Source organism: Leucopleurus acutus (genome assembly GCF_964270905.1).
Source record: "Leucopleurus acutus genome assembly, chromosome: 3".
Taxonomy (NCBI): Eukaryota; Metazoa; Chordata; class Mammalia; order Artiodactyla; family Delphinidae; genus Leucopleurus; species Leucopleurus acutus.
Window position 1 is genome coordinate 115,387,342 of NC_139145.1, and position 17,714 is coordinate 115,405,055.

At 40.4% G+C, this 17,714-nt stretch overlaps 1 protein-coding gene across 17 annotated transcripts in view; it reads right to left on the bottom strand.

Annotated features, from left to right (window-relative positions):
* Positions 1–17,714, bottom strand: part of PDE8B (phosphodiesterase 8B) — a 384,709-nt gene that overhangs the window by 102,273 nt on the left and 264,722 nt on the right. For all 17 annotated transcript variants that reach the window (XM_082836129.1, XM_082836131.1, XM_082836145.1 and 14 more), the window contains one exon: positions 11,460–11,538. In XM_082836129.1, coding sequence (XP_082692255.1) covers positions 11,460–11,538 — 79 coding nt within the window. The remainder of the gene's footprint in view (positions 1–11,459; positions 11,539–17,714) is intronic.

A 17,714-nucleotide genomic window follows, 5' to 3' on the forward strand; every position in this document is an offset into this window, starting at 1 on the left:
TTTGGTTTTATTGATCTTTACTATTGTTTTGTTTCTATTTCATTTATTTCTGCTATGATCTTTATGATTTCTTTCCTTCTGCTAACTTTGGGTTTTGTTTGTTCTTCTTTCTCTAGTTCCTTTAGGTGTCAGGTTAGATTGTTTATTTGAGATTTTTCTTGTTTCTTGAGGTAGGCTTATATAGCTATAAACTTCCCTCTTAGAACTGCTTTTGCTGCATTCCATAGGTTTTGGATCGTCGTGTTTTCACTGTCATTTGTTTCTAGGTATTTTTTGATTTCCTCTTTGATTTCCTCAGTGATCTCTTGGTTACTTAGTAACGTATTGTTTAGCCTCCATGTGTTTCTGTTTTTTACGTTTTTTCCCCTGTAATTCATTTCTAATCTCACAGCGTTGTGGTCAGAAAAGATGCTTGATATGATTTCAATTTTCTTAAATTTACTGAGGCTTGATTTGTGACCCAAGATGTGATCTGTTCTGGACAATGTTCTCTGCGCACTTGAGAAGAAAGTGCAATCTGCTGTTTTTGGATGGAATGTCCTATAAATACCAATTAAATTTATTCTGTCATTTAAAGCTTGTGTTCCTTATTTATTTTCATTTTGGATGATCAGTCCATTGGTGTCAGTGAGGTGTTAAAGTCCCCCACTATTATTGTGTCACTGTCAATTTCCTCCTTTATAACTGTTAGCAGTTGCCTTATGTATTGAGGTGCTACTATGTTGGGTGCATATATATTTATAATTGTTATATCTTCTTCTTGGATTGATCCCTTGATCATTATGTAGTGTCCTTCCTTGTCTCTTGTAACATTCTTTATTTTAAAGTCTATTTTATCTGATATGAGTATAGCTACTCCAGCTTTCTTTTGGTTTCCATTTGCATGGAATATCTTTTTCCATCCCCTCACTTTCAGTCTGTATGTGTCCCTAGTTCTGAAGTGGGTCTCTTGTAGACAGCATATAGATGGGTCTTGTTTTTGTATCCATTCAGCAAGCATGTGTCTTTTGGTTGGAGGATTTAAGCCATTCATGTTTAAGGTAATTATTGATATGTAGGTTCCTGTGACCATTTTCTTAATTGTTTTGGGTTTGTTTTTGTAGGTCCTTTTCTTCTCTTGTGTTTCCCACTTAGAGAAGTTCCTTTAGCATTTGCTGTAGAGCTGGTTTGGTGGTGCTGAATTCTCTTAGCTTTTGCTTAACTGTAAAGCTTTTGATTTCTCCATCGAATCTGAATGAGATCCTTGCCTGGTAGAGTAATCTTGGTTGTAGGTTCTTCCCTTTCATCACTTTAAGTGCATCATGCCACTCCCTTCTGGCTTGTAGAGTTTCGGCTGAGAAATCAGCTGTTAACCTTATGGGAGTTCCCTTGTATGTTATTTGTCGTTTTTCCCTTGCTGCTTTCAATAATATTTCTTTGTCTTTAATTTTTGCCAATTTGATTACTATGTGTCTTGGCGTGTTGCTCCTTAGGTTTACCCTGTATGGGACTCTCTCTGCTTCATGGACTTGGGTGGCTATTTCCTTTCCCATGTTAGGGAAGTTTTTGATTATAATCTCTCCAAATATTTTCTTGGGTCCTTTCTCTCTCTTTTCTTCTTCTGGGACCCCTATAACGTGAATGTTGTTGTGTTTAATGTTGTCCCAGAGGTCTCTTAGGCTGTCTTCATTTCTTTTCATTCTTTTTTCTTTATTCTGTTCTGCAGCAGTGAATTCCACCATTCTGTCTTCCAGGTCACTTATCCGTTCTTCTGCCTCAGTTATTCTACTGATTCCTTCTAGTGTATTTTTCATTTCAGTTATTGTATTGTTTATCTGTTTGTTTGTTCTTTAATTCTTGTAGGTCTTTCTTAAACATTTCTTGCATCTTCTCCATCTTTGCCTCCATTGTTTTTTCGAGGTCCTGGATCATCTTCACTATCATTATTCTGAATTCTTTTTCTGGAAGGTTGCCTATCTCCACTTCATTTAGTTGTTTTCCTGGGGTTTTATCTTGTTCCTTCATCTGGTACATAGCCCTCTGCCTTTTCATCTTTTCTATCTTTCTGTTAATGTGGTTTTTGTTCCACAGGCTGTAGGATTGTAGTTCTTCTTGCTTTTGCTGTCTTCCCTCTGGTGGATGAGGCTATCTAAGAGGCTTGTGTTAAGTTTCCTGATGGGAGGGACTGGTGGTGGGCAGAGCAGACTGTTGCTCTGGTGGGCAGAGCTCAGTAAAACTTTAATCCGCTTGACTGTTGATGGGTGGGGCTGGGTTCGCTCCCTGTTGGTTGTTTGGCCTGAGGCAACCCAATACTGGAGCCTACTTGGGCTCTTTGGTGGGGCTAATGACAGACTCTGGGAGGGCTCTCGCCAAGGAGTACTTCCCAGAACTTCTGCTGTTAGTGTCCTTGTCCCCACGGTGAGCCACAGCCCCCCCTCCCTGCCTCTTCAGGAGACCCTCCAACACTAGCAGGTAGGTCTGCTTCGGTCTCCCCTGGTGTCACTGTTCCTTCCCCTGGGTCCCAATGTGCACACTACTTTGTGTGTGCCCTCCAAGCGTGGAGTCTCTGTTTTCCCCAGTCCTGTTGAAGTCCTGCAATCAATTCCCACTAGGCTTCAAAGTCTGATTCTCTAGGAATTCCTCCTCCCGTTGCCGGACCCCCAGGTTGGGAAGCCTGACGTGGGGCTCAGAACCTTCACTCCAGTGGGTGGACTTCTGTGGTATAAGTGTTCTCCAGTCTGTGAGTCACCCACCCAGCAGTTATGGGATTTGATTTTGCTGTGATTGCAACCCTCCTACCTTCTCATTGTGGCTTCTCCTTTGTCTTTCGATGTGGGGTATCTTTTTTAGTGAGTTCCAGTGTCTTCCTGTCGATGATTGTCCAGCAGCTAGTTGTGATTCTGGTGTTCTCACAAGTTGGAGTGAGAGCACGTCCTTCTACTCTGCCATCTTCTTTTTCATTTATTTCTGATTTGATCTTTATGATTTCTTTCCTTCTGCTAACTTTGGGTTTTTTCTTCCTCTTTCTCCAGTTGCTTTAGGTGTAAGATTAGCCTGTTTATTTGAGTTCCTCCTCTCTTTGGGAGAAACGATATATATGTTTTTCTCCTTTTGCTCTTTTTATGAGTGTGTATGTGTATGTTTCTGTGTGTGATTTTGTCTGTATAGCTTTGCTTATACCATTTGTCCTAGGGTTCTCTCTGTCCGTTTTTTCTCTTTTTTTTTAGTATAATTTTTAGCACTTGTTATCATTGGTGAATTTGTTTTTTTGGTTTGGTTGTGCTCTTCGTTACTTCTTTTTTTTTTTTTTACTACTTTTAAATTCTTTTTTATTTTTAATAATTATTTTAATAACTTTATTTAATTAATTAATCTATTTATTTATTTATTTATCTCTTTTATTCTGAGCCGTCTGGATGACAGGGTCTTGGTGCTCCAGCAGGGTGTCAGGCCTGTGCCTCGAAGGTGGGAGAGCCGAGTTCAGGTCCACCAGAGGCCTACCAGCTCGACTTAATATTAAATGGAGAAAATCTCCCAGAGAGCTCCATGTCAACGCTAAGACCCAGATCCACTCAACAACCAGCAAGCTACAGTGCTGGACACCCTACGCCAAACAATTAGGAGGACAGGAAAACTATCCCACCCACTAGCAGAAAGGCTGTCTAAAGTCATAATAAGGTCACAGACACTCCAAAACACACCACTGGAGGTGGATCTGCCCACCAGAGAGACAGCAACCAGCCTCATCCATCAGAACACAGGCACTAGTTCCTTCCACCAGGACGCCTACAGAACCCACTGAAAAAACCTCACCCACTGGGGGCAGACACCGAAAACAACGGGAACTACAAACCTACAGCCTGCAAAATGGAGACCCCAAACACAATAAATTAAGCAAAATGAGAAGACAGAGAAAAACACAGCAGACGAAGGAGCAAGGTAAAAACCTACCAGATCAAACATATGAAGAAAAAATAGGCAGTCTACCTGAAAAAGAATTCAGAGTAATGATTGTAAAGATGATCCCAAATCTTGGAAATAGAATGGAAAAATACAGGAAACATTTAACAAGGACCTAGAAGAACTAAAGAGCAAACAAACAATGATGAACAACACAATAAATGAAATTAAAAATTCTCTAAAAGGAATAAATAGCAGAATAACCAGGGCAGAAGAACGGATAACTGACCTAGAGGATAAAACAGTGGAAATAACTACCACAGAGCAGAATAAAGAAAAAAGAATGAAAAGAATTGAGGAAAGCCTCAGAGACCTCTGGGACAACATTAAATGCTCCAACATTCGAATTATAGGGGTCTCAGAAGAAGAAGAGAAAAAGAAAGGGACTGAGAAAATATTTGAATAGATTATAGTTGAAAACTTCCCTATTATGGGAAAGGAAATAGTTAATCAAGTCCAGGAAGCGCAGAGAGTCCCATACAGGATAAATCCAAGGAGAAACACAGCAATACACACATTAATCAAACTATCAAAAATTAAATACAAAGAAAAAATATTAAAAGCAGCAAGGGAAAAACAACAAATAACATACAAGGGAATCACCATAAGGTTAACAGCTGATCTTTCAGCAGAAACTCTGCAAGCCAGAAGGGACTGGCAGGACATATTTAAAGTGATGAAAGGGAAATACTTACAACTAAGATTACTCTACCCAGCAAGGATCTCATTCAGATTCGAGAGAGAAATTAAAATGTTTAGAGACAAGCAAAAGCTAAGAGAATTCAGCACCACCAAACCAGCTTTCCAGCAAATGCTAAAGGAGGTTCTCTAGTCAGGAAACACAAGGAAAGGAAAAGACCTACAAAAACAAACCCAGGACTTCCCTGGTGGCACAGTGGTTGAGAGTCTGCCTGCCAATGCAGGGGACACGGGTTCGTGCCCCAGTCTGGGAGGATCCCACATTCCACGGAGCGGCTGGGCCCGTGAGCCATGGCCGCTGGACCTGCACGTCTGGAGCCTGTGCTCCACAATGGGAGAGGCCGCGGCAGTGAGAGGCCTACGTACCGCATAAAAAAACAAAAACAATTAAGAAAATGGTAATAGGAACATAGATATCGATAATTACCTTAAATGTAAATGGATTAAATGCTCCAACCAAAAGACACAGACTGGCTGAATGGGTACAAAAACAAGACCCATATATTTGCTGTCTACAAGAGACCCACTTCAGACATAGGGACACATATAGACTGAGAGAGAGGGGTTGGAAAAAGATATTCCATGCAAATGGAAATCAAAAGAAAGCTGGAGTAGCAATTTTCATATCAGACAAAATAGAAATTAAAACAAAGACTATTACAAGAGACAAAGAAGGACATTACATAATGATTGAGGGATCAATCCTAGATTAAGATATAACAATTGTAAATATTTATGCACCCAACAGAGGAGCACCTCAACACATAAGGCAAATGCTAAAAGCCATAAAAGGGGAAATCAACAGTAACACAATCATAGTAGGGGACTTTAATACCCCACTTTCACCAAAGGACAGATCACCCAAAAAGAAAATAAATAAGGAAACAGAAGCTTTAAATGATACATTAAACAAGATGGACTTAATGACATTTATAGGACATTCCATCTAAAAAGAACAGAATACACTTTCTTCTCAAGTGCTCATGGAACATTCTCCAGGATAGATCATATCTTGGGTCACAAATCAAGCCTTGGTAAATTTAAGAAAATTGAAAACATATCAAGTATCTTTTCCAACCACAACGCTATGAGACTAGATATCAATTACAGGAAAATATCTGTAAAAAATACAAACACATCGAGGCTAAACAATACACTACTTAATAATCAAGAGGTCACTGAAGAAATCAAAGAGGAAATCAAAAAATACCTAGAAACAAATGACAACACAAACATGACGACCCAAAACCTATGGGATGCATCAAAAGCAGTTCTAAGAGGGAAGTTTATAGCAATACTTCCTACCCTATGAAACAAGAAACTTCTCAAATAAACAATCTAACCTTACACCGAAAGCAACTGGAGAAAGAAGAACAGAAAAACCCGAAAGTTAGCAGAGGGAAAGAAATCATAAAGATTGGATCAGAAATAAATGAAAAAGAAATGAAGGAAGCAATAGCAAAGATCCATGAAACGAAAAGCTGGTTCTTTGAGAAAATAAACAAAATTGATAAACCATTAACCAGACTCATCAAGAAAAAAAGGGAGAAGACTCAAATCAATAGAATTAGAAATGAAAAAGGCAGTAACAACTGACACTGCAGAAATACAAAGGACCACAAGAGATTACTACAAGCAACTATATGCCAATAAAATGGACAACCTGGAAGAAATGGACAAATTCTTAGGAAAGCAAAGCCTTCCGTGACTGAACCAGGAAGAAATAGAAAATATAAGCAGACCAATCACAAGCACTGAAATTGAGACGGTGATTAAAAATCTTCCAACAAACAAAAGCCCAGGACCAGAGGGCTTCACAGGTGAATTCTATCAAACATTTAGAGAAGAGCTAACATCTCTCCTTCTCAAACTCTCCCAAAGTATAGCAGAGGGAGGAACACTGACAAACTCATTCAACGAGGCCGCCATCACCCTGATACCAAAACCAGACAAAGATGTCACAAAGAAAGAAAACTATAGGCCAATATCACTGATGAACACAGATGCAAAATTCTCAACAAAATACTAGCAAACAGAATCCAACAGCACATTAAAAGGATCATACACCATGATCAAGTGGGGTTTATCACAGGAATGCAAGGATTCTTCAATATACACAAATCAATCAATGTGATACACCATATTAACAAATTGAAGGAGAAAAACCATATGATCATCTCAACAGATGCAGCGAAAGCTTTTGAGAAAATTCAACACCCATTTATGATAAAAACCATCCAGAAAGTAGGCATAGAGGGAACTTACCTCAACATCATAAAGCTCATATATGACAAACCCACAGCCAACGTTGTCCTCAATGGTGAAAAACTGAAACCATTTCCACTAAGATCAGGAACAAGACAAGGTTGCCCACTCTCACCACTATAAGTCAACATTGTTTTGGAAGTGTTAGCCACAGCAATCAGAGAAGAAAAAGAAATAAAAGGAACCCAAATCAGAAAGGAAGAAGTAAAGCTATCACTGCTTGTAGATGACATGATACTATACATAGAGAATCCAAAAGATGCTACCAGAAAACTACTAGAGGTAATCAATGAATTTGGTAATGTAGCACGGTACAAAATTAATGCACGGAAATCTCTTGCATTCCTATACACTAATGATGAAAAATCTGAAAAGAGAAATTAAGGAAACACTCCCATTTACTATTGCAACTAAAAGAATAAAATATCTTGGAATAAACCTACCAAAGGAGACAAAAGCCCTGTATGCAGAAAACTGTAAGACACTGATGAAAGAAATTAATGATGATACAATCAGATGGAGAGATATGCCGTGTTCTTGGATTGGAAGAATTAACATTGTGAAAATGACTATACTACCCAAAGCAATCTACAGATTCAATGCAATTCCTATCAGAGTACCACTGGCATTTTTCACAGAACTAGAACAAAAAATTTCACAATTTGTATGGAAACACAAAAGACCCCAAATAGCCAAAGCAATCTTGAGAAAGAAAAATGGAGCTGGAGGAATCAGGCTCCCGGACTTCAGACTACACTACAGAGCTACAGTAATTAAGACAGTATGGTACTGCCACAAAAACAGAAATACAGATCAGTGGAACAGGATAGAAAGCCCAGAGAAAAAACCCATGCACATATGGTCACCTTATTTTTGATAAAGGAGGGAAGAATATACAATGGAGAAAAGACAGCCTCTTCACTAAGTGGTGCTGGGAAAACTGAAGAGCTACATGTAAAAGAATGAAATTAGAACACTCCCTAACACCATACACAAAAATAAACTCAAAATGGATTAAAGACCTACATGTAAGGCCAGACACCATCAAACTCTTAGAGGAAAACATAGGCAGAACACTCTATGACATAAATCACAGCAAAATCCTTTTTGACCTACCTCCTAGAGAAGTGGAAATAAAAACAAAAATTAAAAAATGGGACCTAATGAAACTTAAAAGCTTTTTAGAGCAAAGAAAACCATAAACAAGATGAAAAGACAACCCTCAGGATGGGAGAAAATATTTGCAAATGAAGCAACTGACAAAGGATTAATCTCCAAAATGTACAAGCAGCTCATGCAGCTCAGTATCAAAAACACAAACAACCCAATCCAAAAATGGGCAGAAGACCTAAATAGACATTTCTCCAAAGAAGATATACAGATTGCCAACAAACACATGAAAGAACGCTCAACATCATTAATCATTAGAGAAATGCAAATCAAAACTACAATGAGGTATCACCTCACACCGGTCAGAATGGCCATCATCAAAAAATCTACAAACAATAAATGCTGGAGAAGGTGTGGAGAAAAGGGAACCCTTTTGCACTGTCGGTGGGAATGTAAATTGATACAGCCTCTATGGAGAACAGTATGGAGGTTCCTTAAGAAACTAAAAATAGAACTGCCATATGACCTAGCAATCCCACTACTGGGCATATACCGTGAGAAAACCATACTTCTAAAAGAGTCATGTACCACAATGTTCATTGCAGCGCTATTTACAATAGCCAGGACATGGAAGCAACCTAAGTGTCCTTCAACAGATGAATGGATAAAGAAATTGTGGCACATATATACAATGGAGTATTACTCATTCATAAAAGAAACAGAATTGAGTTATATATAGTGAGGTGGATGGACTTTGAGCCTGTCATACAGAGTGAAGTAAGTCAGAAAGAGAAAAACAAATACCATATGCTAACACATACATATGGAATCGGAAAAAAAAAAAATGGTTGTGAAGGCCCTAGGAGCAGGACGAGAATAAATACTCAGACCTACTAGAGAATGGACTTGAGGACACAGGGAGGGGGAAGGGTAAGCTGGGACAAAGTGAGAGAGTGGCATGGACATATATACACTACCAAATGTAAAATCAATAGTTAGTGGGAAGCAGCCACATAGCACAGGGATATAGGTCAGCTCGGTGCTTTGTGACCACCTAGAGGGGTGGGAAAGGGAGGGTGGGAGGGAGGGAGATGCAAGAGTGAAGAGGTATGGGGATATATGTATATGTATAGCTGATTCACTTTGTTATACAGCAGAAACTAACACACTATTGTAAAGCAATTATACTCCAATAAAGATGTTAAAAAAATAAATTAAAAAATAGAAAAGTAAGAAAAAGTATCCGCCTGCCAATGCAGAGGACATGGGTTCGAGCCCTAGTCCAGGAAGATCCCACATGCTGCGGAGCAACTAAGCTTGTGCACCACAACTACTAAGCCTGTGCACCTAGAGCCCGTGCTCTGCAACAAAGACATGCCAACACAATGAGAATCCCGCGCACCGCAACAAAGAGCAGCCCCGCTCAACCGCAACTGGAGAAAGCCTGTGCGCAGCAACGAAGACCTAAGGCAGCCAAAATAAAAAAAATTTTTTTAATTAAAAAAAATGCTTAGTACTGCCTCTGGCACATGGTAAGCACCATGTAAGTGTTTTAAAGCAAACAGATAGGTAGTTTCAATGGATGGATGGGTAGGTAGCTATTGTTCCTAAATGTTAAGTGCTACTGCCCGACCTCTGACCATCTGCACTAAGGGGCACGTTCCCTGTGAAGCGGCACTGCCCCGAGAAGGACTCTGGTATTGAGTAGGAACATACATGATGTATCTCATTCATGATGACTCATCTTAAAATCTATAGCACAAAGGCCTTTTACATTTCCCCCTTACATATAATATCCTCTATTCAAGTTCTTCCTCCTTGTTCTTGAGTTTTATATTCAGAATGCAGGTAGGTTTTTAAAGGGGTTTGAGAGGGCGCCCCAAGAAAAAGCCTGCGGTCAGGTCAGTTTCCCTTTTAATACAGGGATTCCCCTTCCCAGGCACCCACTGTCCTCAATCCCTGCTTCTTCCTCTTCAAGGTAAAGGCTGGCAGGTGATTCATGTGACACCATCGCCATATCACGTCTCCTAGAGATACAGGTCTCCTAACCACCAGGAGCTAACTGTAGAAGGAAGGACTCAGTTGCCTGTTAAAGGACTGTATGCAAGATTACAAGGCTGGTAGAGAGCAGAGACGCCCCTCTCCTCATCACTAAAATCACAACCCGGCTTCCCCGTAAAAGAGGGAGATGCGAATTATCTCCTTTTCCCTGGATATCTCCCTGCTATACAAGTACATATGAATAAATTTCTGGGTTTTTCTTGTTTAAAAAAAAAAAAAGAGAGAGAAGTGCAAACTAAACGTGTTTCATGAACAGAATTGACTGTTCAAGTCCAGGTAGAAGTGGGAGAGCTGTGGGGTTTGTGCTCAGTCTGTAACAGAAACATGTCTGATTTCACTGTGGTTCAGGGCAGATCTGTGGGCAGGTGGGCCAGTAATAGGCAGCAACATGAGGAAGCCTTCAGACCCAGGTCATGGGACAGCCAGAAAAACAGATTCTAACAATACAGCCCAACAGGGAACCAGGTAGGAAGGCTTTGGAGTCAGAAAGACATGGCTGGATGTTTTGGTTCCAGTATTTATTATTGAGGCGTTCCTTGGATAAGTTCCTTGGCCTTCCTGGGCCTCAGTTTCCCCATCTCTGTATTATCAGGCCCTATGTCTCTTTCATAGCGTTCCTGAATGCAAATGAGATAATCTCATGAGCGTGTTGATGACAGGGCCTGGGCACGGTGGGCTACTGATGTCATTGACCCCGTGTGAGGGCAGGGTGTCTGTGTGTGCAATGGGGATTTCACAGGAGCGCCTGTGTGAGGCCCTGTTATGGGGCCACTTTGTGCTGGACACTGTCTTTGGTCTCTTCCGATGGTAGCAAATGGTCCTCATGCTCGGTGCCACTATGCAAACCAAGGGCAGTCAAGTCAGTGCCCATCAGTGGAAAGTCTACATTTCAGAGTATTTTTAAAGTGTAAACGTCTTACCTTCCAACAAATAATAAGACAACTTTAATTCAATAAAGGTTTGTCTGCTATACACATTTCCTTAGGAAGATGACTTTAGTACTATATAAGAGTGCTTTATAACTGGAATACCAACTGTAGGCAGATAACTGAGGACTGTTCACAACATTTTTTTCCCAAGGCGTGTGTAAGCAGTTACTCTACAATTCTGACATACTTCTGTATAAACAGTGCCTTCCTGCATAGTCTAAAGAATTTACCTCATCTCTGTGAAAGAAACCGCAGGTCCAATCTGAACTAATTTTTATTCTTCTTGAGTATCTAATTCTTAGCTTAAGAACATCAGTTTTCCTTGCATACTTTGATGTTCCTTTCTCCAAAGAAAATGTGCTGAAATGTGAGAATTACAGCAAAGTGCTTGAAAAAGGATGGCGCAAACTAGAAAGGCTTTATTTTGACACCTAAAGATAAAAAGTGTCCCCATACCTGAATCACGTGGTCATCGCTTGTGATTTCTATGGCTTCATGACAGTGGTCTAATGCTGTAAACACGGAATTACAGGCCCTGAAAGTTGCAAAAGATTGATGTTAGTTCTGCTGGAAAACCATGAGCATTTCATCTGTTCATTTATCAAAGTAAACAGTTCCTCAGGTTCATTAAAACCAAGTACCTTTCGATATGTTTTGGGGAAAAAAAAAGAAACCTAGCCTTTCAAACTAAACGAATAAACAATAGCATGCATTTCTATGCATATCATACAGAGAGAAGAATGTAATCTGGGAAAATCATCATGGATTGTGGAATGAACTCCGTATGTGCTGGATGAAACCTTCACACTGACACAAGAGAACAAAGATGCAGGAGATGGTCTCATAGGCCCCTATGTTCTATGTCAATGACATTCTTCTGTTCCATTCACGGCGGCAGTCATGGAGAAGTCCCATCCCCATCAATTAGAAAAATCTAATTAAGCCCAAATTAGATCTGAGGTATTCTGGCCTTTTGCAACAGACACAGAAATATTTTTTTCTTTTCTTACTTTTACGACCTAGATAAGCAAGCCTTTACGGTACTTGCTACACCCACCAGCCTGATGAAAGGCAAATACGGCTGAATTCCCCTTGCCTGGTTCATTTCACAGCTCTCCTGGTGGGCACTATTCTTGATGACCTTCCTTGTATATCTGGAATATTTGAAATCATTTCAATATCTCAATTTCTTGGGCAACATTTTAACTACCTTCCAAATTTAGAGCAACTCCAAATACAGTAAGTTATTTACTATCTAACCCAGCAAGTATGTGCCTAGTTACTAGAGCTTTGTTATTTGTACTGGCTGTTTAAAGAATCCCAGTGAAGGCTTTCTTATACATTACCGAAAAAATGTTAATCTACTGGATTGATGTTTCTTCTTGTAAAACGAACTCTTATAATGTTATTCATTTTTCCCTCTCATAAGGCATCTAACTTTGCCATTCTATTTTGAACTGTTTACAAGGGAGAGGGCAGAAGAAACTGGGTGAAACTTGGTTCCGTATTTGGCCAGTTATGGGACCTTGGGCAATGTTTTCTCTCTGCTGGCCCTCAGTTTCCTCATCTATAAAATGAAGATAACACATCTTACAGGTTGTTGTAAGAATCAAAACAGTTTATGTGAGGCGTGTCTCAAAATACTTGGGATGATATAAGAATTCAAGACATAGTACTTGTTACTTGTAAGATCTCAGAATAATATTTTTTGTCCTCTAAAGCTTTCAAAGGCTGTTGGTGAGAAGAAAAGTGAATTATAACCTATCTTTTCTCATGAGTGTATCTGAAATATCAAACCAAGAACTGCTTTCAATAATAGCAAGGCAGCCTGCACAGAAAGGGAAGGATTTTAGCCCATTGACAGGTAGTGCTCCTGTCGCTGCAGAGATGAAGACACAGGTGTGGGAGGGTAAGTAAAGTAAGTAATCATGATGCAGGTGAGTGGAGGAGAACATAACCCTAACCCCACTGATATTTCTGATGGGTGTGGGATGTTTTCTTATTTAAATGGCTCCAGTCTAGGGTTCTCAAAAAACTAAAAATAGAACTACCATATGACCCAGCAATTTCACTCCTGGGTATACATCCGAAAAAAACAAACACACTAATTCAAAAACATACATATACCCCAATATTCATAGCAGCATTGGTCACAATAGCCGAGATATGGAAGTAAACCAGGTGTCCATCGACAGATGAATGGATAAAGATGTGATATATATATACAATGGAATACTATTCAGCCATAAAAAAGAACAAAATTTTGCCGTTTGCAGCAACATGGATGGACTTGGAGGGTATTATGCTAAGTGAAATAAGTAGACAGAGAAAGACAAATACTGTATGATATCACTTACACGTGGAATCTAAAAAAAAAAAAACAAAAAAACCCCAAACTAGTGAATATAACCAAAAAGCAGACTCACAGATATAGAGTACAAACTGGTGGTTACCAGTGGGGAGAGGGAAGGAGGGAGGGGCAATAAGGGGTAAGGGATTAAGAGGTACAAACTATTAGGTATAAAATAAGCTATAAGGATATATTGTATAACAATATTTTATAATAACTATAAATGGAGTATAACCTTTAAAAATTGTAAATCACTATATTGTAACCTATAATATTGTACAGAAACTATACTTCAAATAAAAAGGTAACTAAAATAAAATAAAATAAATTGCTCCAGTCTACCTAATATGAACTGTATACTGTCCTATTAGCATTGCTGCATTTGTAAACATGATCATTTAAAATGTGAAAAAGAATTCAAAGAGGACTTTAAAATTGTTACCAAAGTCACTAGTGCATCACCTCTCATGAAAAGGCAAGCAAGAGCTAGTCTTATCCCAAGTCTGCTTCAGGCACTTGGGTCCAGAACCCAACTCGGCACAACGGGACAGCGTTCCCTGTCCTCCAGAAGTCTGATGTGGAAAAGCACCATCTGTGTGGGCTAGTTCCTTAGCTTTGGGAGCTGGATAATTAAGTGTTAAAACATTTGATCAAATGATAAATTCCCCTCTTGCCCAGGTATTTTCTTAAAGTACCTATGTGGCTCAATTAAGTATGTAAACAGCTACTTCAGAGTATGACTGTTCTTGTCAATTCAACAGGCTGCCTCATACAAGATGTTAGCTCCAACTGCCAAAATGTATCTATTAGATGTTCACTGCAAAGCTATACACTATCCTGTGAGAGTATAATGCCCAATGGGACAAAGCAGATCCTTATTGACAGTTAAAGTAAAAGTATATTGGCAGGCCGAGTAGATTATTGCCCCGGTGACAAACGCTACTGGACTGCCATGTGTAGATCTAGGCTTTAAACCAATTTGGTTGATGGTTCTTTTTAAATAAACCTGCAGCAAAATGAGGTAATCAATTTGAATCATGTTCCTAAAGTTTGAGAATTTAATTGCTTGTATTAATTATTAATATTCTTCATGCAGAAGAACCTTAGCTTTATTAATTTTCTGTTCTTGGGAAACCATGTAACTCTGCACCTCAACTGTATTTTAGTAGCCTTCAGTTTGAGAAGCTGGAAAATTGGAAAAAGCACAAGGGAACCAGAGCCCACGTAGCGCTAGTGATGTAACCATTTCCCCTTCATCTTCTTAAAAGTCCGTGAAGGTCTGCAGGGAAAAAGTAAATATTACAGGGACCCAGGTACAAAGTCTACAAAGAACATAATGCTCTGATGGGGTGCAGGGTGCATCCGACTTAAAGCAGGGTGCCTGGATTCTACTCCAGCGCTGCCACCCACATGTTGAGTAGCTGTGATCGTGCCCAGAGTCTTCCCGGCTCTCAGCGTTCCTCTGTCAGTTGTCTGGGGCGGTTGGGTTACATGACCTCCTGTGTCCCTAACAAAGGCACCCCGGAATCTACTCAAACAAAACACAAACACCCCACCGCAGACAGACACACACACACAAGGGTAGGACTGGGCAAGGTGGTAGCGTGCAGGGAGAAGACTCTGAACACAAAGCCACATCCCAGCAGGGGTTCGGGAGCAGCAGGGAGGGGGCTGTGGACTTGCTATCCACCAGCACGGCTCCTGGGCAGTGACGCAGCAGGGGCCGGTTACTTTAATCCACCACAGATCAGTTTCTACTTCCGTAACACAAGGGGGCTGTCACGCAGAGCCCACGTGAGGATAAAGTGCTCTATAAATATCAGTTAATAATGAGAGATGTAGTGTTCCACGGAATACTAAGGTTTGCCCATCAGAAACTGATTCTAAAATGAAGGACTGCTACTGTCTTAAGATTTGGAGTAAAATAAACATGATGATTTGGGTGTAACCCCTAGGTAACAGATATCAGACCGCCTAATGATGAAATAATAGCTCGTACTTGATTAGTGTAAACTCATCAGCTTACACTCTCAATAAATAGCCAAATCCTATCTGTATTTTGGTTAACGTAGTTCTTTTCATGATAAAGAAGCATAAGAACATAAACAATAAATGGTCATCAGTTAGCCCATACTTCCCTAGACATTCCCCCTCTCATGAGTTCTGTTCAATAAAGTAATTCATCACATGCACACAGAAATGTGATTTTGTTCTGTCTTTAAAAGTTATTCCTATATAATGGAATTTTTAAATCAGGTATGTTATGTTTGATCACATGATCTTTTTTTTCTTGGTTAAGTAAATATGGTTACCATACATGAAGACTGGACAGAAGCATCTGCCTTCAACATTCAACATCATCCTTGCAGTACAGACTGTCCTTGCAGAATGCTAGTAATGTCACATATTTAGCTGCAGCTGGGGGTGGAATTGCAGGGAAAAGTATGATATAATTAGACTATAATTATTCTGGCATTGTATAACAAAGAGCCTCATTTTCCCCGTCTGCAGCAAGTGACAAAGTTGCCTGCCAACCTCTGGGGTGCAGGTAGATGCTTTAGACATCCTTGAATGCCCTAAGGAGCTGGGAAGGCCACGGAGGGTCACTGTCCACCCCATCCGCTGGGCCCAGATATCATACACCCAGGGAGAGTCAAACCACACACACACACCATACTCCTCCCAAAGACAGAAAAGAAGTTGGAGACAGTTGAGGTACAACCAGCCAAAAGGCATCAAAAGAAACTGACCATTTAGTCCTCCTCTGTCTTCTCCTATGGAGAACTCTTGCCTCCCCTCCCCCTCTGCAGGGGTTGCTCTTGTGCTCGTTGCTTGGGGACGTCCCAACCAGCCAAGCTGAAGCTGATGCGGAAGGTGAGGGGACTGGGCTTCTGGGCAAACCCACCTTCCTGGGACCGCTGCTGCCTGGGCGAGGTCCATTCATCAGCTTTACGTTGATTTGTATTAAGAACCTGAGCCTTTTCAACGAGCCCAACGCTCCCAAACAGCTCATCACTGAGGGGTGAGAAGTTATGGCACTCACAGAGTGTTGTGTAGTTAGAACCTTGCCGAGTTCTGAACCTAACGAGTCCTTGAAAAGTTTTCAGTGCCCTGGCTCTAAGCAGATTTCATCAGCACGATAACTTGAAGCCCTTTCATTTAGCCCTGGCGCTGCCTGGGGATGTTTATTTCAAACGGCCAGACCTGCCTTTGCCACGCCCCCCATGGGCAGGGCGCCTTCGGACCTCTTACATGTGCCATCACATTGAATGCTGCCTAAGAAAACTCAAGCAGTCATTTAAAATAAAATGAGGAGTGCTTGCTTCGGCAGCACACGTACTAAAACTGGAACGATACAGAGGAGATTAGCATGGCCCCTGCGCCAGGATGACAAGCAAATTCGTGAAGCGTTCCATATTTTTATAAAAAATGAGATACTAAAATAAATAAGTAAATAAAATGAGGGAATTACCTATCAAAGCAATAAGGCGTCTGCTGTTCATTTTTGTTGTAGAAAACGCACAGTTGAAGAATTAAACCAAAATGAAATCTCTCTTTTCCTAATCCTATTTATTGTGAAAACATCTAAAATAAAAGTACAAAGTCTTTTTACCCTAAATAAAAACAGAAGAGGGCCCCAGGAATAAAAACAATTAATGTACGATTAAAACTCATAAATTGCTATAGTAAAGGCAATGCGGTTTTCTTACGAAATTCTATGAAGTTCTCTGCAGGTAATAAATATAATGGATACAAAGAAACTAAGGGATTTAACTGACACTCAAAAATCTTTGGCAATCTTCCTTACCAACGAATTTCCACTGGTTTGAGATTCTTTTTTTAATACTTTCCCACCTCAAAAGGGACTGTTTATCCCCACACTTAATTTCTTAGAGCTCTCTATCCACCAAACAGTTGACTTCCCTGAGCAGGGTGAACCCCAGAAGGGCCTGCCTCTGGGGGTTCATGCCAATCCCTTTTTCTTCCAAGGGACAGAGGAGGGCTCTGAAAAGTTAAGTTTAGAAAGGGTTCTGTTCCCTTTGAATGCAAATTCAGTAATCAAGGTAAGAAGTATAACCATTTCAATGAAATGCTATCCTTATTTTTCACCGAGCCTGAAAGCCTTGTGACCCCTCAGTGGGCCAGAGAGGGAAGCCAGAGCCCTTCTGGCATCCCATAGCCTGGAGCCACTTGGGACTGGTCTCCCAGAGGCCGCGGGCTATGAAGAGCCTCTTCTTTCCCTTGCTCTCTCTGCTGAAGCGGGGCAGGTTGAAGAAATCAGGGTCCTAAGAGTGTGCTGGAGTAGAGCCTGAACAAAACCAGGCATGGGCTACAGCTCTGATACTCCAAGACGTCCCAGA